This window comes from Entamoeba dispar, genomic scaffold (genome assembly GCF_000209125.1).
Source record: "Entamoeba dispar SAW760 scf_1105229463581 genomic scaffold, whole genome shotgun sequence".
NCBI lineage: Eukaryota > Evosea > Mastigamoebida > Endamoebidae > Entamoeba > Entamoeba dispar.
Window position 1 is genome coordinate 6,959 of NW_001855764.1, and position 21,191 is coordinate 28,149.

General features: G+C 28.0%; 11 protein-coding genes across 11 annotated transcripts in view, besides 16 other annotated features; 4 read left to right on the top strand and 7 right to left on the bottom strand.

Moving 5' to 3' along the window:
- EDI_343170 (uncharacterized protein) overlaps positions 1-926 on the bottom strand; it is a gene marked incomplete at both ends in the record, with an annotated part of 1,465 nt that extends 539 nt beyond the window's left edge. Inside the window, one exon of the mRNA XM_001741110.1 lies at positions 20-926. Coding sequence (XP_001741162.1) covers positions 20-926 — 907 coding nt within the window. The remainder of the gene's footprint in view (positions 1-19) is intronic.
- Positions 518-586: a microsatellite.
- A 49-nt stretch (positions 927-975) lies between the features above and the next one.
- Positions 976-1,006: a sequence feature (AT_rich).
- A 37-nt stretch (positions 1,007-1,043) lies between these two features.
- EDI_343280 (protein serine/threonine kinase, putative) lies at positions 1,044-7,556 on the bottom strand (the record flags this gene model as incomplete). The annotated part of the gene is made up of 1 exon (XM_001741111.1): positions 1,044-7,556. The coding sequence occupies one exon, from the start codon at positions 7,554-7,556 to the stop codon at positions 1,044-1,046; it is 6,513 nt and encodes a 2,170-aa protein (XP_001741163.1).
- Positions 2,303-2,387: a microsatellite.
- A 55-nt stretch (positions 7,557-7,611) lies between the features above and the next one.
- Positions 7,612-7,757: a sequence feature (AT_rich).
- Positions 7,758-7,830: 73 nt separating this feature from the next.
- On the top strand, positions 7,831-10,515 carry EDI_343290 (uncharacterized protein; the record flags this gene model as incomplete). The annotated part of the gene is made up of 1 exon (XM_001741112.1): positions 7,831-10,515. The coding sequence occupies one exon, from the start codon at positions 7,831-7,833 to the stop codon at positions 10,513-10,515; it is 2,685 nt and encodes an 894-aa protein (XP_001741164.1).
- Positions 9,195-9,217: a sequence feature (AT_rich).
- Positions 10,502-10,557: a sequence feature (AT_rich).
- Positions 10,558-10,577: 20 nt separating this feature from the next.
- Positions 10,578-10,697: a microsatellite.
- Positions 10,698-11,078: 381 nt separating this feature from the next.
- Positions 11,079-11,135: a sequence feature (AT_rich).
- Positions 11,136-11,158: 23 nt separating this feature from the next.
- On the top strand, positions 11,159-14,590 carry EDI_343300 (uncharacterized protein; the record flags this gene model as incomplete). Its single annotated transcript, XM_001741113.1, has 1 exon — positions 11,159-14,590. The coding sequence occupies one exon, from the start codon at positions 11,159-11,161 to the stop codon at positions 14,588-14,590; it is 3,432 nt and encodes a 1,143-aa protein (XP_001741165.1).
- Positions 12,762-12,782: a sequence feature (AT_rich).
- A 57-nt stretch (positions 14,591-14,647) lies between the features above and the next one.
- On the bottom strand, positions 14,648-15,205 carry EDI_343310 (uncharacterized protein; the record flags this gene model as incomplete). The annotated part of the gene is made up of 1 exon (XM_001741114.1): positions 14,648-15,205. One exon carries the CDS (start codon positions 15,203-15,205, stop codon positions 14,648-14,650), a length of 558 nt encoding a protein of 185 aa, XP_001741166.1.
- A 30-nt stretch (positions 15,206-15,235) lies between these two features.
- Positions 15,236-15,325: a sequence feature (AT_rich).
- A 7-nt stretch (positions 15,326-15,332) lies between these two features.
- On the top strand, positions 15,333-16,204 carry EDI_343320 (uncharacterized protein; the record flags this gene model as incomplete). Its single annotated transcript, XM_001741115.1, has 2 exons — positions 15,333-16,116; positions 16,176-16,204. 2 exons carry the CDS (start codon positions 15,333-15,335, stop codon positions 16,202-16,204), a joined length of 813 nt encoding a protein of 270 aa, XP_001741167.1.
- A 26-nt stretch (positions 16,205-16,230) lies between these two features.
- Positions 16,231-16,260: a sequence feature (AT_rich).
- Positions 16,261-16,262: 2 nt separating this feature from the next.
- EDI_343330 (dual specificity protein kinase lkH1, putative) lies at positions 16,263-17,423 on the bottom strand (the record flags this gene model as incomplete). The annotated part of the gene is made up of 1 exon (XM_001741116.1): positions 16,263-17,423. The coding sequence occupies one exon, from the start codon at positions 17,421-17,423 to the stop codon at positions 16,263-16,265; it is 1,161 nt and encodes a 386-aa protein (XP_001741168.1).
- Positions 17,424-17,506: 83 nt separating this feature from the next.
- Positions 17,507-17,536: a sequence feature (AT_rich).
- Positions 17,537-17,554: 18 nt separating this feature from the next.
- Positions 17,555-17,893, bottom strand: EDI_343340 (60S acidic ribosomal protein P1, putative; the record flags this gene model as incomplete). Its single annotated transcript, XM_001741117.1, has 1 exon — positions 17,555-17,893. One exon carries the CDS (start codon positions 17,891-17,893, stop codon positions 17,555-17,557), a length of 339 nt encoding a protein of 112 aa, XP_001741169.1.
- Positions 17,583-17,630: a microsatellite.
- Positions 17,894-17,965: 72 nt separating the features above from the next.
- Positions 17,966-18,036: a sequence feature (AT_rich).
- A 24-nt stretch (positions 18,037-18,060) lies between these two features.
- Positions 18,061-19,283, bottom strand: EDI_343350 (uncharacterized protein; the record flags this gene model as incomplete). The annotated part of the gene is made up of 2 exons (XM_001741118.1): positions 18,061-18,894; positions 18,948-19,283. The coding sequence occupies 2 exons, from the start codon at positions 19,281-19,283 to the stop codon at positions 18,061-18,063; spliced, it is 1,170 nt and encodes a 389-aa protein (XP_001741170.1).
- Positions 18,784-18,840: a sequence feature (AT_rich).
- Positions 19,284-19,295: 12 nt separating the features above from the next.
- Positions 19,296-19,341: a sequence feature (AT_rich).
- Positions 19,332-20,027, bottom strand: EDI_343360 (uncharacterized protein; the record flags this gene model as incomplete). Its single annotated transcript, XM_001741119.1, has 1 exon — positions 19,332-20,027. The coding sequence occupies one exon, from the start codon at positions 20,025-20,027 to the stop codon at positions 19,332-19,334; it is 696 nt and encodes a 231-aa protein (XP_001741171.1).
- Positions 20,028-20,201: 174 nt separating this feature from the next.
- EDI_343370 (uncharacterized protein) lies at positions 20,202-21,140 on the top strand (the record flags this gene model as incomplete). Its single annotated transcript, XM_001741120.1, has 1 exon — positions 20,202-21,140. The coding sequence occupies one exon, from the start codon at positions 20,202-20,204 to the stop codon at positions 21,138-21,140; it is 939 nt and encodes a 312-aa protein (XP_001741172.1).
- Positions 21,141-21,191: the final 51 nt, after the last annotated feature.

Below are 21,191 nucleotides of genomic sequence, written 5' to 3' on the forward strand. Positions count from 1 at the left end.
TCATAATAAGTTCTATTACTTAACAATGACCATTGGTATTGAATAATATCATTATATGTTACATAAATATTATTTAATTCATTAATACGTTGTTTATATGATTCTAATATTGATAATAATAATTGATTATATTCTGTTGGAATTGATTTAATAGAAAAGAATAAAGAAGTAATTTTCATAAGATATTTCTTAGATGTGTTATTCAAATTCCAAACTTTCTTTTGCATATTAATAGCACGTTCATATTCTTCTTCAAAATTTTCAGAAATGAAAAATCTTTCATAAATACGTTTTAACGTTTTTAATTGATCTTTTAAAGATATTTTAGTAAAATAACTAGTCTCCATAGATAAACAATCATATATTTTTCCAATATCTTCTTCCCATATTTCAATTTGTTTTCTTCTATCTCGTTCATAAGGCCAAAGAAATGAAACCGCTTCCATAACTTTTTTTTGTTGTTCAATAGAAAGTTCTCCAATGTTTTGACAAGACACTAATTTAGAAAACTCATCAAATTTTATTTTAAATTCTTTTGCTTCTTTATTTTCATTAATTTTATTTAAATATTTTTCTATTTTCTTTTTAAGTATATTGTCTTGTTCTGTATTTCTAGGAAGATGAAGATAAGTTCTAATTTTGTATATCATTTTATCAATTATAATCAATCTTTTTTTATTTGAATCTACTGTATTAGTATACTCTTTAAAAGCTGATTCAATTATACTCTTTTCTGGATCTTTTTTTCCAAATATTTGTTTTGTTAAGTTAGCCATATTAGTTGAATATGCTTCGTCAGTAAATTCTGATTGAAACAATTGGGTCTTGAAATATCTTAATTTTTTTTCTTCTTCACTCATAAGTGTAAGTGGTGTAGCGGTATGTGGAGGAGGTGTATTTTGGTTGTTTTGATTAAGAGTGTCCATCTCAGAACTACGTTTCCAGTTCAATTATAAAAAAGATATGACAAAAAACAAAAATTTAAATTAACAATTATATTAATTAACTTTTGTCAATAGTTTAACAATATTATTCATTCATTTTTACATATCATTATACCCACTCTCTAATTCATTTACCACAACATTAATTTCAGGTCGTTTTGTTGGTTCTTCATCCCAACACTTATTTATTATGGAATACACCCACTCTGGCATTTTATTTGGCTTTTCTAATCGTTTACCAGAACCAATAAATTGTGCTACATCCCATGGGTATTTAAACTTTTCAATTGGATATGGAGTATCCCATGTGTACGCTTCAAATAAACTAACTCCAAATGAAAAGATGTCAGATGGCAGTTTATATTTCTTTTGACCAAGAACTTCTGGTGCCATATACATTGGTGTTCCAACTCCTTTTGTGAACGTCATATTTGTCATTAGCATATTAACATTTCTTGAGGACCCAAAGTCTGTAAGTTTAGCGTTAACCAAAGTATCAGGATTAACTGATACAATAAGAATATTATCTGGTTTAATGTCTCGATGTAATACTCCATTTGAATGAAGATATTCTATTCCTTTTGCAGCATCAATCATAAACTTTATTCTTAATTTATGTCCAGGTCTTTTATCTTTGGAATAATTATGAATAGAATCTTGTAGTGATCCATATTCTGCATATTCTGTTACCATGCAATACTTATTTGGCACCATTACTGCTCCATAAAAATGAATGATATATTCACTTCTAAATTTATCTAACATTGATACTTCTTTCTCAAATTCTTCTATTGTCTCACTATCACCTGACATATTCTTCATTTGTTTAACTGCTACTTTATTTCCTCTAAACTCTCCTTTAAAAACAACACCAAATGCACCTTCTCCAAGTTTTTTATCCATTTCAAGTTCATCATAATCTAATAGAGATGTTAATTCTGTTTCAAATATTACTTGGAGTTGATATATTTTTTCTTTATTGTTTTTAACATCTGAAGAGACAATAAGAATTGGATCATCAACTTTACAAGTGCAATATGGTTTTACAAATAAATTAAATTCAACTGCATTTCCTGGTTTGATAAATGCTAGTTGTGGTTCACTTCTTATTCCATATTTACTTTCACAATCAGTTTTATTAGTAATTTGTACTTTCATTATAACTCTATTTGTATTTCCAATACATAATAATGTTTTAGTTTCTTGACCTACAGGAATCACACTATTTTCAGTAAAGTTTATTTCTTTCTTATTGACCATCAAGTAGCTTCCGTTTGATAATGGAACAAAGTGAATTGATGAATTAGACATTTTAAATGAAGTAAATTCTTTTTCTCGTTGTTTATTTGCAGTATATCTAGTAATAGAATAAATGAGAATAATAGCCATACAAAGAACGATAATTAAAATAATAATAAATCCAATAATTGGAAGAATAACAATTAAAACATTTAAATGGAATTCACAATAATCTCCAAGTTCTGTTGGTTTATAATTTAATGAACATTTAGAACATTTACCATTTGACGTTTCTATACAATTGACAATTGCTTCTAATGGTACACATTTTCCATTTTTCAATACTGTTTCGTTACCGCATAATGTACAGACTGTTGGTGACCCACATGTCACACAGTCATTTGAACATAAATAACACTCACCATTGTACAAATATGTTCCATCAAGACATTTAGAACAACCCCATGAATTTTTTGAAATACAATAAACAAGGTCATCTTGTGATAAACATTTATTTTGTGATGATGAACGATAATAATTTTCTCCACACTCAATACAATCACTTGCATCCCACTGACATGTGGTACAGTTTACTGAACATTCATGACAATTACTATTTAAGGTATAATAACCAGCATTGCAAATAGCACACTTACCTCCTGGTAATATATGTGAGCATTTAACAGAGTTATTATTATCAGTAACACATGTACTTTGATCCAAGTAATAGTCTGTTGGGCAAGAAGTACAAAAAGAAGCATTTTTAAAACATGTTAGACATGTGTTACTGCACGGTTGACAATTTCCATCAGAGTCAAGATAAAAGTGGTCAAAACAACGAGTACATCCTTTGGTAGAACTATATTCACAATTTGGTAATTCATTGACTGTACACTTTCCCATGGTTGTTAGATAATATGAATCACTACATTCAAGACAAAAGTCAGAATCTGTACATTTAATACAATTAGTTCCACAACTAGAACAAATTCCTTCTGATGTTTTGAAATATCCATCTTTACAAACAGAACATTGGTTGTTTTCATACACTTTACAATTTGGATCCACTTCACATGACCCATCTTTATTAATATAAGCATTGGGAGAAGAACAACTAGTACATGTTTTTTCAGTACATGTATTGCAATCCTTAAATTTCTTTGAACAAGCCACACATTCTCTAGAATTTAAATAATAATTAGACGTACATGAAATAATATTGTCATTTGAAACTAAATCTGCTGTTTGGTCAAGAGAACATTGTCCTGATACTGAAATATATTTTTTATCTATGTTACATATAGTACATTGGTTGGTAGTGATTTTACAACTAGAGCACTCATCGTCACATGTGGCACAATAATTGGTAGACCCAAATAACACCGATAGGTGATTAGAACATTTATAACAATGATCTTTGAAATAAAGGCAGTTTGTACTTTCAGGAGTAACAGCAGTACATACTCCATTCATTAATTTATATCCTTCATTACATTCAATGCATGTACCATCATTATCTTTACAGACAATGCAATTACTTTCAGAACACTTAGAACAAGTTCCTTGTTTCCAATAATATCCATATGAACATTCTCGACATCCAATTCCAGATATTGTTTTAACATAGTTTGTACAATGTGGAATGTCTTGAGATATATAACAAACATTGTTAATAAGAACAGATCCTTCTTTACATTTCTGACAGAGAACAGATCCTTCTTTGAACAAATAGTAATCACATAATGAAGTAGTTTCTCCTAAAATCAAATCATAGCTTTTACTTGTTGATTTTAGTAGTGCATTTGTATTAATTGTCATTGGTTTTACTTGTGAGTGAAGAATAAATCCATCTTCTAATGAAGTGATTGTTAGTATAATAGAAGAAATATCAGAGGAGCTTATTGAGATTACTGAACTATTTCCTGAGAGTGTCAGCGAAGATAAACTTGTTTGAAGAGTGAATACAACATTGTTTATTGATGTTAGTGCAGTGTTACTTTCTAGTATTAGTGTAGTTGGTTGGAGTCCAGAAGGATATTGGTAAGTAGGTTGAGATGAAAATAGTGATATTTCACAATTTGATTTTGTGGATGAACATGGACATGAGTAGTCAATGTAGCCATTGTAAGTATAAAGTGAATCAGTTAGTTTACACTTTCTGTCATATAGCCCAAGTTTTTTACATGTTGTAATTTCATCAGAATAACTTCCCGAAAGGACAGCAACTCCATCACATTGTTTATCAACATTAACTCTTCGAAGTCTAGTATAGAATAAGACCATTGGGTTAGTAATACTAGAACTATAATCTGTTGCAAGATTAACTGTGAGTTGGTTTGTTGAAGGAGATAATGTGAATATTTCTCCAGATGTTTTTTTTGTTATAATCTTATTGAGAGTGAGTGTTGTGACATCACTTCCAATTATGAGATTTGATGAAGATCCTGAAGTAACTGTATCAAGAGTGATTGTTGTTGATGTAAATTCAACTGTCCCATAAGACTCAAGAGAAATTGATGACTTACTTTCCATTCCTATTTTAATACTTATTGCTGATGGACAATAGACTGAGTATAGATATGTTCCTGTAGATGACTTAATTTCACTTTCACTTTTATATAACTTGATTAAAACTCCATTTGTTGTTGGATTTATTGAGTCAATTATCACTTTAGAATTGAACTGTAATGTCACAGCATCTGTACTAATAGAATTTATTTTAGCTTCTGATGTCAATGAAATTCCTGATCCCTCATTGAATATAAGTATGTCTTTACTTGTTATAGAATTGAATATTGTTGTTCCATATGTCATAGAATTGACAACAACTTCATTTGGGTTAATGATTTGAATTACATTTGTTGTTTTAGAATATATGGAAGAAATTGAATGAGCATATACGCTGATTTGATTATTTTCTGAATTAACACTAATTTTATTTACATTAATCAAGTTAGACAAAAGACCAAGTGAAATAGTATTACTTTTTCCATCAATAGTTAATGACTGCAAACTAGCTGTTTCTGTAGATAAAACATTAATAATTTTTGAGTCTGATGTAATCATTAAGGCAGTGATAGTCTTTAGATTAGTTATTTCTTTTGTAAGAGAAGTACCTCCAATAACAAAGTTGTTTTCCATTAGTTTTAATTTTAAATCAATAGATGGTGTTGTTGGATATATATAACAGTTTGATGATTCACATGGACAATATTCTTTGTCAAATGAAGAAGATGTTGTATAATCAGCTCCTGTCATAGAACACTCAACAATGTCTTCAATATTAGAAGTAGGACAATATCTTAATAGTTTGTTGTTTGATAATAAAGTACATCCTTCTACTGATTTATACTTTTCTGAGTTGAATGAGGCTGTGGATGATGCGATATCTGAACACACATTTCCAGAAACTGTTTCAATTGATAAATACTCTGGAGAACTAACACTGATAATAGCACCACTATTAATATACTTTTCAGATGGGATATTGTATGTTCCAATACTGAGCAGTGCAGAAACTTTTATTTTTGTTGTTTTTGAAACAGTCATTACTTTACAGTACAAAGAAGAATCAATAATAACACTCGTTAATGATGAAAAATCACAACCTTGGATAGTTAACGTCTCAGAACCACTCAGTGAAAATGTTGAAGTAGATATAATACTGGAATAATATTCTTTTCTTGATACTTGATAAGCTGAAGTAACTAAAGAAAAGTATGATGCTTCGTATATATTTAATAAATTACAGTCTCTTTGTTTGAAAGACCCTTCAGAATATTCACAATTACATTTTGGGTCTGTTCCAGTGTAAAATCTACTTGATCCACTGATCTTTCCATCACAACTTTTTGATAATGAACCAACATTACTTGATGATGAAATTAATACAACGTCATTTGTAATATCAGTGTTTACGGTTGTCACTGTCAATTCTCCAAAAAACACTATCCCATTGTTTTTGTTACTTGTGAGTGTTGTGACTTCTACTGGTGTTTTAATTGTTCCTGAACATGTTACCGTCATAAAATTAGCCTTTAATTTCTGTTTTCCTGAAATGTCAAATACCGTTTGTGTTACCAACGAATTCCATGTTCGAGGAGCAGTGATTTCACGTGTTGTGGGTAGTATTAAATTTCTATACTCAGAGTCTTTTTCACAATCAACTTCAGTGTAATAATCACCTGGAACATTCTCTTTGAAATGGCAGTCGCACATTACTGCTTCATCAGAACCTTCTTTAGCATATCGCTTATAAGAACCTCCACTACAATATCCTGTTAAACCAGCAGCAATAACACTGTCACTATTACTTATAAATAATAACTGGTTAATTGGGACATCACCTTCTACAGTAACACTACTAATAGTGATTGTTCCCGATCCAACTTTGTTGAGTAAAATCTGTGGACAATTTGGTGGAATAGTTAAGTTTATAGTTAATTTGCCACTAACTTCAAAATGAACACCATTTTCTTTAACTCTCATATCTTCTAATATTACTGTTGATGATTCAGGAATAGTGACAGTTGGTAATTGATTTTCTTTACATCCTTTAAAGGCATACCCTCCATAATGCTCGTTTGTAGATGTTGTATAATCACAATCAACAACAACTTGGAAATACTGTAAAAATTCTGCACAATCATCTTTATCCCATTTCCCATCAACCATTGCACATGTACAATCTTCTTGAACCTCGTTATTATCCCCACCGTTGTATCCAAATCTTTTAGCTCCATTCTTTAATGTGCACATAACTTGGTTTGGATAATTTGGTCTCATAATTACATCTGAATCTGTTGTTGTCAAGACATGACCTATATGGTTTGATTGATAACTTGAAACAATAAACAATTTAATCTTCCCTGAAACACGTGCTTTGCTGTAGTCCCAATAATCAAACCCAAGTGTGATATAGTTAGAATTTTTATTGACAAAAGTTCCTTCTCCATGAGGAGCAAAAATAAATGGTTTAGAATCAGATATCTCAAATTCAGGATAAAAATAAAAGTTCAGTGGATTCTTTAAACCATCATTATTATACAATGCCCATTGACAATTACTAGATTTAAGATAGAAATTCACTGTTGTTGTAATGATCTCTTTATTATCGTATATAAGTAAAAGCCTTTCATTTGATGAATCATAAATATTGAGTGTTGGTGTTTTTGATCCTGATTTCAATACAATTCGTATCCAACTAAATCCTTTATAATCTTCAATACCATTTTGTTCAAGAGCTACATCTCCACTACCTTGACTTGGTGTTAAACATGAATCTTTATTATGTATTGTGACTACACCATCTTTATAACATTGGGCAAGAGTTAAGTGTATGCATAGTACTAAGAGAAGCATAACTGGATTCATTATTTTGAGTTATATTTAGTTTCTTTTTCCATAGAATTTTTTGATTCGATGATTCAAAATAAAATATTATAATTTTATCATAAAATATATTATTTTTATTATACGAATTGTAAAGTTAATAATGTATTCTTTAAATAGGAAAAATTAAAAATAGAATTAAAATCCTAAAATTTATAAATAGATTATGTTATTATAATTTTTGTTTTTCTCTTAAATTAATGTTTCCTTTTTAATTTTTCAATTTTTATAGAGAAGAACTAAAAAAGTATTGGTAATGAGTATCAGTCGGGTTCGAGTTGTCGATCCATTATCTACACCACCTCCTACAACAAAACCAGTTAAAAGTACAACAAAAAAAGAAAAAGTAAGAGAACCTCCACCAGTTTCAATTTCAATAATAAGTGCTGTCAATGGAGAGTCTGTTGATTCAATTATATCAGGGAATTCATTCCACTTTTTATTAGAAGGATTAACACACGAAGTATTTTCAGTTCAACCTGATGGGAGTTCACAAACACTAAACACAGAAAAGTCAGATACTATCGAAATATTTGGAAGGGGTGGGGCTGTAGTTCACATTACATGTGATTGCAGAGAGGTTATTATTCAATATCAATCGAAATATGCATCAGTGATTGTAAGTCCAACAACTACTGTCTCAGAAGTAATTCGAAGTATTGAACATAGTCTAGGACTAAAAGGTCATCACACATTATATTTGAATGAAGGAAGAAGAAAAAGAATTCCATTGAGAAAAAATACCCTAATTTGGGGATTAAAGAATGATTTTACTTTAAAAGATATTAATGTTATTATTGGAGAAGAGGATTTAATTCCATTGCAACCACCGTTTGTTACAAGTGATGTGTTATGTATTGCAGAATTTCAAAATATACCACCATTTGAGACAATTGTAGAGTCTACATGGAACCACGAAGAATTGATTAAATTTTTATTAGAGTCTATTGGGATTGATTCAGAAGTTTGGAAAGAATATGATTTAGTTTTAAAGAAAGGATATAAGGCAATTAGATTTGAAGGTATTGTAGGACAATGGGCTAAAGAAGGTGCAATAGTAGTTGAAGTCAACAAAAAACCAGATTGTCATGTTATAGTTGTTGGAGATTATGATGATAAACCACATAAATGTCTTAGAACTGTTGAGTTTTATAGACAAGCACCAACAGAAGATGATTGTTGGGCTTATGCAAGTAGAATGAGTTTCACAGTAGCAACAAGTAATCTGACATTAGTCACTAATGTAGCACAAAAGTTCCAAGCTACTAATACTTATATATTCACTATTGAAGAGAATGGAATTACTAATTTTGCTGATGCACAAAGTGTTGTTGGAAATGCTAAAAAAATTATCTTTGTAAAATCAGAAGAACCACCTGGAATTTCTTTTTGTAGAGCACTAGAAGTACTTGATCCATTTGAATCTGTGGTATATTCTGAAGGAGATCTTTTAGTAACTAAGTATAGAACTATTTTAGTATCTTCATCAGTAGTCAGTGTTCCTCATGCATCAGTTGCTATATTACAAATATTTATTATTGATGATAAACGAGATGCTTTATTGTTAATTGCTAAAGATTTACAACGTATAATAATTACTGGAGAATCTAACAAAATCAGAAAATTATTAAAAATTTATTATTCTGAGGATAATAGATTGTTATTCCCAAGAAATGTTTCAGAAACGTATGCCTTCAGATCAAGTGGAACAACTTCAACTGAAAGTGAATGGAGAGCATTATCATTTACTAAAGAATTCTCTCGTTTAGGAATTACTTCATCAAATGGATTTAAAGTTATAGACAATAGAGACGGTCATATAAGTGTTACATATCCACCTATGGTTGCTGTTCCTGATGGTGTTGATATTTCTTCTATTCTTACATTTAGGTCCAAAGGAAGAATACCTGCTATTTGTTGGAGAGGAGCTGGAAACCAAACAATATCAAGATCGGCACAGCCATTACCTGGAGCATTAGGAAGAGCTCGATGTGAGGCTGATGAGTTATTACTAAAGACTTTAGTGACACTAACAAAAGGAGGAGAAATATTATCAATATTTGATGCTCGACCTCCATTAAATGCCCAAGCAAATAGATTACAAGGAGGAGGAGTTGAGTCTAATACATATTATCCATTTTGTGAATTTCAATATCTTTCTATTGAGAATATTCATGAAGTAAGAAATGCATATTACAAAATGTTAAAAGCAATTCTTATGATGCCACATAATTCATATGAATATAAGAATGTAATAGAAGGATGTAAATGGTATCAATTTTTACATTCCATTCTTGTTGGTGCAGTATTAATTGTAAATAAAATTAAAGAAGGAAATTCTGTGTTAGTCCATTGTTCTGATGGATGGGATAGAACAAGCCAATTAACATCTCTTGCAATGATTATACTTGACCCTTACTATAGAACAATCGAAGGGTTGTTAACTCTTATTGAGAAAGAATGGATTACTTTTGGTCATAGATTTAAACAAAGAAGTGGATTAGGGTGTAGATATGATATTGATGTTACACCAATAGTTCAAACTTTATTTAGAGATGTTAAACCAAAAGATTTCCAGAAACAAGAACAGAACGATAATGAGTCATCTCCTATTTATGGACAATGGATTGAGTGTGTTGAAATTATTAGAAAACAACAACCAGATGCTTTTGAATACAATGGAGATTTACTAATCTTTTTATTAGATAGTTTGTATAATTGTCAATTTGCAAATTATTTAGAATATCCAAATACTTGTTCTTGTAATATCTCTAATCTTCTTTCAATGGTTCCTTATGTTTATTCTCATAGAATTAAATTTACTAATACATCTTTTAAAGCTGTAGCAGATGATCTAAAAGTTTCTTTGAATCCATTACAATTTAAGTTATGGAAAGAGTATTATTTAAGATATGATAAACCTGTGGTATTAAATATTTGAATTAACTAAATAAATCTACATTTATTTACTTTTTTTTAATTTCCTCATAAACACAATATAAATATTTTCTTCTAAATTTTGATTTTTTATGTGTTACTTTTTTTCTTCTTTGTTTTGATTGAATATCTTAATTTTTCTTTATAAGTTTATTTTAAATATTCAATTCAATATTATTTTTTTTTCGTATAAATAAATGTCACAATATTCATAGTAAATGAATTGAAACGAGTATCAACAAAATTCAAGGGTTTTACTTTTTAATTTAAACAAAAGAATAAACCAATTTATTCTTATTTATAAAACACCCCCTATTTTAAAGTAATTATTAAAATATGTTACTACCTATATATCTTATGTAAATTGAATTATGTCTTATAATATTAAGTAATAATTATTTAACTTTGCTCATTATTGAATTCTTAAACTCTTTTGTAATAAACACTCATTCAAATTTATTGTATTAAAGAATCTATCAGTGATCTTCTTTCAAGGAAGGAGTTGTTTAGTGAAACATTTTTGTCATTTATTTTTAAATCTAAATATGTTTTATATAACCTTTTTGCATATTAAAAAAATTGAAAAAGGTAAAAATAATAATATCAACTTAAAAATAAATAAAAGATCTTTTAACAATCATTGTGAAATGCTTTCTCAAACAACTAGAGCTACTAATTTATTAGAACAACCACTTAATACTGATTTATTAAATTTTTTGGCACTTGACATTCAAATAGAAGTTATTCGATTAATTACATTAAATGTTACCCAAAGAATAGGGGAGATTGGAAATTTTCTTATCACCGATGATCATTGTAAATGGTTAATGGAAACTATTGGAAAAGGGTTTTCATTACCTCTTTCAGAAATTGATACTATTTCAAATTGTCTTTCAATATATGAAAGTTGGTTTTTAGAAGAAGTTGGAACTCCAAGACCAATTAATGATAATCTTGTTGGGTACAGTGATGTTGTTATTGGTCAAGTTTCATTATTATTCAGCCAAAGACAAGAACAAATTCATCCACAAACTATGATTAATTATGCTGAATTATGTTTAAAAGCAGTTAACTTATTAAAACAACTATCTTATAAATTAAATAATACTGAAACTTTAAGAAGAACTGTTTGTGTTTTAATTGCATCTATTGATGATATATGTGGTCCAATTGATAATCTTACAACAACACCTCCTATGACTAAAGTAATTGATGAATCTATATCACTATTATATCAACTTTGGTTACAGTTAATGCCATCTGATAATTTAATTTGGGGAGTATTTTCATTGTTTCATAAAAAGTGGATAAGAATTTCAGAAGTAGCAACAAATTGGTGTAGGTATTGTTGTTCAATTGAAAGTTCTTTATTAAAATGGCTTTTTAATCCATTAAGTGATGGAAGCATTCATATAGTATTTAAATTAAATGATTCTACAATAGAAACTGATTGTAAAGAAGGTTATGGTCTTAAATTTTGGTTAAGAATTCTTCATTGTTGTGGTAATCCAACATCAATTTCTGATAATAAAGTATTTGCTATAGTTCAACAAGGACTTAATGATATGATAATGGAATTAATTGGATTTACTAGTACAACTTCACTCCCTAATGGAAATGATATGTTTAACATATTTATTGATACTTTATATCATCCTATTCGATACATGGATCATAATAATTATTCTGATGGAATTACTATTGCTATAAAATCTACTATTCTAATGTTTAAAAAGATGTCATCTATTACTGTTTACCATACTCAACATTACTGTAAAATATTAAAAATTATTGAAACTTGTTTATTGAGTCCAGCACTTATTGTAGTTGAGTATACAGTTCAATTATTGTTAGGAATTTTTAATGAAAAGAATCAGTCAATGGTATTATTATTACCAGCAATAGTATCAGCAACATCCAAAGTTATTTCACAATCAAATCATATATTTAAATTAAGTGCTATTAAATTAATAGCAGAACTTCAATTATCAATTGGAAAAGAACGTTCTAATATAGTTATTCCATCAATAAATAAATTCCAAGAAAATGAAAATTCAATTACCTATGGCAGTATTAAAAAAGAATTATTTTCTATTGCATTATCTGCTTTTGAAAAAGAAACAACTAAAGGAGAAAATTTGTTAGAAAATATTAAGGTAATTGGGAAATTCATTATTGATGCAGCAAATGAAAGTTCTATTGAAGAAGTAATAAATAAAACAATTTCATTCTTTATAAAATGTAATGAACAATTAAAAATATTATTAAATACATCATCCATGGATATCATTGATTTTATTGAAATTATTATTGAATATTCTTCATTAATAGAAAATCAAGCAAATGACTTAATTCCTTTATTTGAATTTTTGTTAATGTTTATTGAAAATAATATATCAGGAACATCTTGGAAAAATCTTCATCAACTTGTTGGAACATTTGCTAAATTATATTGTATTTGCTTTGAGGTTATACCATCAAGTATGTTTACTCGTTGTAATATAATGTTTAATCGATGGTGTCAATCAATCCCACCAAATAGAACAGAAGATGGAAATACTATCTTTGATGTAAGGTTATTAAATAGTTTCAAACAATATGTACTTCCTTTTGTTCCATTAAAAACAACTATTGATGAATTACAAATGAAACAAATATTTACAAATAAAGGTATTAATCATTTTGATGAATATACCCATTTATATTACAAGGATGATTCTATTCTCTCTTTTATTGAACTTCCTTGGATGAGAACTTCTGAAACAAAATCTTTACTTCTTATTTGTAGAAATTACTATGGAAAACAATGTTACTTATTAAATATGCTCTTAGAAACAAAAGAATGGACATTATTATTAGATAGTTCTACTCCTTCACCATACGAACCAATTATTCCTTCGATTGAACAAGCATCTTGGAATAAAAATTGTTCAGAAAATATAGAGCCTTTATTAGCTGAATTAAAGAAAGATGTTGAAAGTCGAATAGATGGTGATTCTAGATTAACAATACCATCAACTATCACAGAAGAATATCTCAATAACCAAAATATTTTAAGCCCATCATGTTTATGTCGTATATTATTAAAAACACTTGGAATTACTTCATTTGAAAATAAATATCAAACACTATTACCAACAGATGAAGTATTAGCTATTACTAAAAAGATAGACTCTATTTCAACTAAAAATAGTGTATATGTAGATATAATAAATTCTAATACATCTTCTCATGAATTTATTACTTTCATAAATGGTCTTGGTAATGTCTTTGAAAAGCAAACAGGAGAACAAGAATTAAAATACACCGATGATCAATATATCATTTATTTTGGAAATAATGTTCTCTCCAAATCTTCTTATCCAAATACATCACCAATTCAAATAAGATGGAACACTCCACTTGACACTGAATCAACAAATCTTCAAATTTCAATCACACCAACAAATAGTGATTTATATTTAATAGAATCAACTACCCCTCTTTTTACATTAGAAAAAAAACAATTAATAAACTTTTCTTGTTTATCTAACATTGTTAGAGAAGCTATTCTATCATATTCAAGAAGAACTACAAAACTTTTAGCTCCATTATTAACAAGAAAAGAGTCTTTTGATGAAATACTAAATCTCAAAACAGACACTCTTCCATTCCTTGATTGTCTTTTTAATAAGAGCCAAATCATTGCTATTAAAGATCTTGGATTTAAATCTATTGATAAGTTCTCTAACATAACTCCTTTTGATAAAACTTATTCATCTCAACCCTCAGTTAAAACTTCATCAACAACAATTCAACTTGCACAATTACCACCAGCTTCTACTCCTGTTAAAACAATAGAACCGTCATTATCAAAATCTTCTTTAGATACTGAAAATGGACCATCAACCCCTACAAAAACTCATAAAGGTTTATTCTCAAGAAAGAGTGCATTGAGTTTTAGTGATAAGAAAGAAAATGATAAAGAGAAAAAAGATTCTAATACAAGACAAACTGTTTCTGGAAAACCAAATGACGGAACCCCAAGAGAAGGAGATAAGAAACCAAGATTTTCTCTGTTCAAGAAAACAAAGAAATAACTTGAATGAATTTCTTTTATTTTTTTTTTTTGATTTAGTAATGATTAGTTAGTTCAATTAATATTTATGTGGACAGTCAAATGTTTTATGACCATATTCTCTACAATAATCGCAATAATATCTACAATTTATTGGTACTCTTAGTTTTTGAAATTTTTGGATTGGTAATTGTCTATGATGTTCATATTTTTGTTGATTTATTGTTTTCTTACTGTGACAATTAATTCTAAATGTTTGTTTTCCTCGTGTTGTCTCAATTTCTTTTATAATATCTTCTTTAAATTTTGGTTCATTCTTACACTCTTTAGGAAAATGCCCAAATTCACCACATCGTTTACATCGTCTTTTAAATAGTTCTCTATCCTTCAACCGTTTTTGGTAAAGTTTTTTATAGTATAACCACTCTTCTCTATTTGTTGTGTCTGTATCTTCTTTACTTTGAGACTTTGTCTTGTCACAATTATTATTTGAAATAAAATGGTCTGGTGATTCTTTTTCTTTAGTTTCTATATGAATAAAGTTATTACCTTCTAAATGGTTTATCAATTCTATAGATTTAAATTGAGGACAAACCTCCAAAGTTTCTATTTCAATTGAAGATTCAATACTGTTCATAAAGAAAGAGAATTATAAATGAAAAAGAAGTTATTTTTTCATATAGAAAATAAAACAATTAATAATAGTTAATTAAACTATAATATTAATAAAACTAAAAACTAAATAATTTATTTATAAGTGCTGAATGGCTGGTTTATCTAGTTTTATCTATGGAGGTGATGAAAGTGTTGATCCTTTTGGTTCCAATAATTCAACGACTGACCCTTTTGGTGCTTCTTTGAACAGTGTTGATCCGTTTGCTATTCCTGTTCCATCACAACCTAATGTCCAGTCATTTGATCCATTCGCTAACTCAAATAATACGAATGACTCTATACCACCACCAGTATCTTTCCAATTACAACCATCTTCTATACCGCCAGTAGCAATACCAACAATATCTAGTGAAACATCAGATAAAGATGATAAAAAAGATATTAATGAAGATTCTCCTGTTGAAGAAGACGAATTAAAAACAGAATTTAATATTGAACCTAAGAAATCACCAAGAATCGCTATTGACATTGAAGAAAATAAACCAAATCAAAAAGAAGAAACAACTGAAGAACAACCCCAACAAACAAAAGAACAAAATCAAGATGTTATGATTACAGAAGTTGAAGATCAAGCAAATCAAAAAGTGATTAATTATTTTCAAAAAGCATTTTCAACAACATTTGTCCCTCAGTTAAAAGAAACAGAAACAGAAGTAAATGAACTTATTCAAATTCAAGGATTGTTAGATAATCAATTAAAAGTATTATATGACAAACTTAAAGAAATGGAACGTATTCTCTCACCACCATCATATATCGAGGATTTAAATAGAATTATAAAAATTCAAAAAAGAATTGATAGAGTTAATGCAGTATTAACTCAAATAGAGACAAGAATTACAGTGTTAATGAGTTCAAGAATCTATATGAAATGTTTGTTATTTTTGTTTTAGAAATATAAAAGAATTTATTGATAATAAACTTATATGTAGATAGTTCACAAATAACAATTACTAACTAATCATTTATTCTCTCTCTCTCAATTTCTTTTAATTTAATTCTTAATTAATTAAATTTGTTCATTTAAACCATGGATGTTCTAAACACATCTTTGCAGTAAATCGTTTATCTTCATCATAAATAAGCATTCCTTCAATCAATGATGCAATAGGTTCAGCAATTTCTGGTGAAAATTTATATTTTTCAATAAGAACGTCTTTAGTTTTCCATAAATGTAATTCATTATTAGGAATATGTTTTAATTCATAATTTCTTGTAAAATATTTTGGAGTTTGTGGCGCTATATTTAAGTATTTTTTATTGAAATAACCAAGTAATTCAATAAATTGAGCTAAATGGTCTTCTTCTAAAGTAAATGTTTTTCCTTGTTTTGGTTTAAATAAATAATCTCCTGTTAACATTTCAAAAATCATACATCCATGTGACCATATATCAACTGGACATCCCCAGTGAAGTCCTAAAATAACTTCTGGGCTCCTATATTCTAATGTTTGAATATCATCAGTAAATCGTTTATTAATCCAATTTGCATTACCAAAATCAGCAAGTTTAGTTTCAATAATTTTAGGAATTGGTTCTTTTTTATTTTTTGGAATAGTAAATGAAAGAAGAACATTTTCTGGTTTTAAGTCAGTATGAATAATTCCACATTTTGTATGAATAAAATCTAATGCCTTTAATATTTGTTTTGCAATTTCTTTACAGTCATTAATTGGAATACCTTTATAATCATAATATTTTATTAAATCTAATAGATTTGATCCTCCCAATTCCATTACCATACAAATGTGTTGTCCATTTGGTCCATTATGTTTAAAATCTTCTAAAATATGTATTACATTTTCTTTTCTTTCTGGATCACATTCATTTATCTTCTTCATTACTTTAATTTCATCTAATGCAGTTTCTGTATATGTTTTTGCACTTTTAACTATTTTTAATGCTCCTTGAACTTTATTTTCTTTATGTTCTACTAACCATACAGTTGAAAAATGTCCAAATCCAAGTTTCTTTTGAATGATATAACCGTTATAGTCTTCTCCAATAACTACAGGATGATATCCACCAAGTCTATAATATTTTGGTTTTTCGACATATTCTCCATCAGAGTTTTCATAACCATCTGAAGATGAATCAGATTCTTCTTTAGGTTTACTTATTGGTTTAGGAGCAATTTTAGCTAATCCTACTTTTTTTGGGTTCTTTTTAATAAAAGGCATATATAACTGAGAAGAATCAGTTCTCTTCTTATAATTCTAATTTCATTCTTTCTTTTAAAACCCTTTTTCTTAATTACAAAAACATTATTAAAAAAATTTTCAAAATAAAATTTCAACGCCTTAAAAGTCGATTAGAAGAGATCTCCAAATCCTCCGAAGTCTTCTTCGGCTTCTTCTTCTTCTTTTTTATCTTCTTTCTTTTCTTCTGTAGCTTCATTTTCAGCAGTTGGAGCAGCACCGGCAGCTGGGGCTGCAGCGACTGGAGCAGATCCTGCGTCCATAATTAAATCTTCAATATTGGCATTAGCAAGAGCCTTAGCCATGATAATTGGCCAGAAACCTTCAACCTTAATATTAGAATGGTGAAGAACGGTATTAATATGTTCAGCAGTAATTTCTTTACCAGCTTCATGGATAAGAAGAGCAGCAAGGGCAACGGCGAGTTCTTGATGTTGATGAGCAGCTTCCATTTTGGTTGAAAGTGAATAGTAAAAGAGTTCAAGTTTTGAAAAGTAGGTTTAGTTAATAACTATAAACAATAGTAAATTTATTAAAAAAAAATATTTGAAATAAAAGAATTTTTAGTAAATTAAAAAAGAATTAAAAAAAAAAAGGGAATGAAAGAATTAAAAATGAATTATACAAACGAATAGATTGTTAAGTCTTCAAATGCATTATTTATCCAGTTCATTGTTCTTTCTGGTAACAAAAAGAATTTTGAAAGAAGGAATTTATTTAATTCTTTCTTTAAAATAATAACCGAATTTTTATCTATAAGCCATAAAGAATGAATATTATTTTTACGAAGTAATTCTATGTGTTTCAAAACAAGATAAAATGGAGATTCATTCTTTTTATGAAGAATATTTGTTTTTAAAAATACACCATCATATTGTAAATAAACACATGATTTTAATAATGAAGTAACTGCAATACAACTCTTTGATTCACTAAAAGAAGTTTGAATACTTTGAATATCGAATTCTTTATAAAAACTATAAGGGAGACTTTTGTTTGAAGTACAAATTACAACAAAAACAGTTTTTATTGTTGATTTAACATTAATAAAAATATCAATATACCAAATAGTATTATTTATTAAAGGATAAATTGGAATTAAATGGTTTGAGTATAACCATTTATTAAGTTTCATTGAAGGTAAAGAACTAGTTAAAGGGGCATAAACATTAATAAGATGATAAAATGGTAATATCTGTGATTGATCTAATTCATTAAAGAGAATTAAATTGTTTTTAATAATAAAACACGTTTTAAAGGTTGGATATTTTGAACGAAGTAAATTCATTTTACTTTTTAAAGAAATAAAAGAAGAAGAAGAAATATTTCCATTTCTAAGTTGATATAAATATTCAAATATTTTATTAAAACTAAATGTAGTAAACATATTATTAAAATACATTTCAAATAATTCATTTGTAATTGATTTGTTAAGTTCATTTCCATTAAGAGCCTTAAAAGTTATTGAATAAATATTTGATTTACATAACGTAAAGAAAAACAAACAAGAAATGTATCAACAATTGTTTTGAGATATTCAGAACAATAATAATTCATATTTTCTTTTTCTCTTAAAATTCTTAAAAGAAAAAAATAATGTGGTATTGGAGAATAAATAAAAGTAACGTAATTCTTTGTTTTTAATATTTGAATATTACCACAAAATTTATTAACAAGTGTTATATAAGAAAGTAAATGACTTATAGTAATGACTAATTGATCAAATTCAATTCTTGTTAAATAAAACAACAATCGTTCATCTTGGTGTTCAGATCTATTTCCTAGTCTATCATCGATAACAGCAAAAAACTGAACACTTTCTAATGTACAAGTCTGAGACATAATAATTAAGAGTTTAAAAAAAGTTTTTTAATAAAAAAAAATTAATAATTAATTTAATCGAGATCTTATTGATGGAATGGATGAAACTATATTGAATAACTCATCTATTTTTTTTGTTAGTATTGGCTGTTCATGTAATTTCTTAAATTGAGTTATAAACGAATTAATTTTTTCTGGAGAGTTTGAAAGAAAGATAAGAATACTTTTAACATGACACAGTTTAATCAAAATTTCTATTGATAACAGTTGAACTGAAGAATTACCAAATTCACTCCAAATCATTAACAATGGAAATATCTGATTAGACATAGAAAATAAAGCAGATTCTTCGTCATAAATTAGATTATCATAAATATGAAGAACGGCTTGAGTTGTCACCATTGGTACTTCATTACAAAAACCAACAGGAATAAGGAGTGATAAAATATTTATAGAAAATAATAGATTTCGGAAGGTTGTTTCAGAAATAGTATCAAATAATTCTATAATTTTAACCAATATTTGAGATGGTTTTACTTTTGGTAGAATTTCGTTTGTATATATCTTAATAACTTGATCAATAAAATGAATTTCAAATAAATAAACAGTGTAATCACTTTTTATCGAAATTAAATGAATAGCCTCTAATAATTTTTCTTCAGAAATATTATTTACCAAGGTGTCAGCAGTCATTTTTTCTTCATTAGTAAGTTGGTAAGGTGGTAATTTAATTTTTTTTTCATGACAATGAGAATGATGTTCCATTTTGCTTTTCATGTGAGATTAATATCCGCATTAGTAAAAATAGAATATAAGAAAAATAAAAAAAACTAGAAAATCGAAAGAAAACTCAAAAAGAAACGTGAAACTTTAAAAGTCTAAAATAAGTTTAAGTTGAACTATATAATGAAAACTGCAATCTAATCAAATAAATATTTAATGTCCCAACCACAATGGGTTCTTACCCAAAAGAAAACATTTACTAAATGGGCAAATGTCCAATTAAGTGGAGCATATGTTATAAATGATGTTGAGACAGATTTAAATGATGGATTAATCTTAATATCATTATTTGAAGCTTTAAGAAAACAAAAAGTACAATTCAGATATAACAAGAAACCAAAGATGAGAGTAGCTAAATTAGAAAATACAGAACAAGCATTAAATTTCATTAAAGCTGACGGAGTTAAATTAGTTAATATTGATGCTCAAAATATTGTTGATGGAAATTTGACACTTATTCTTGGACTTCTTTGGACACTTATTCTTAAATACCAAATTGCTCAAAATAAAATGGATGCATCAAAGAATGCATTACTTGAATGGGTTAACTCTAAATTAACATCAAGAAAAATTAAAAACTTTTCAAATGATTGGAATACAGGGGATGTATTAAATGAATTAATTCATGCTCTTGAACCAGATTTTATTGATTTGGCTGATTCAGCTTCAAAAGGAGAAGGAGAAGAAAGAATTCAATATGGATTAAGTATTGCAGAAGATAAAATGGAAATTCCAGCTATTATTGCAGCAGAAGATATGGCACTTCCAGAACCTGATGAATTATCTGTTATGGCATATGTTTCTTATTTCAGACATTATGAAGCTGAAAAAGAAAAGAGATTAGGAGAGGCTGAAAGACTTGCACGTGAAGCAGAATTAATGAGAACACCAGATCCATCAAAATGTGTTATGTCAGGACCTGGACTTAAAACAGGAGAAGTTCTTGTACCACAAGAATTTACTGTTACAGCTAAGAATTGTAAAGGAGATCAAATTACACAAGGAGGAGTTACTTGGAATGCACATGTTTTTGATCCTGAAGGAAATGAAATTCCAATTGAACAAAAGATAATGGGGATGGAACATATGATATGACATATGTTCCACAAGTACCAGGAAAACATAAAGTTGAGTTGCATATGAGAT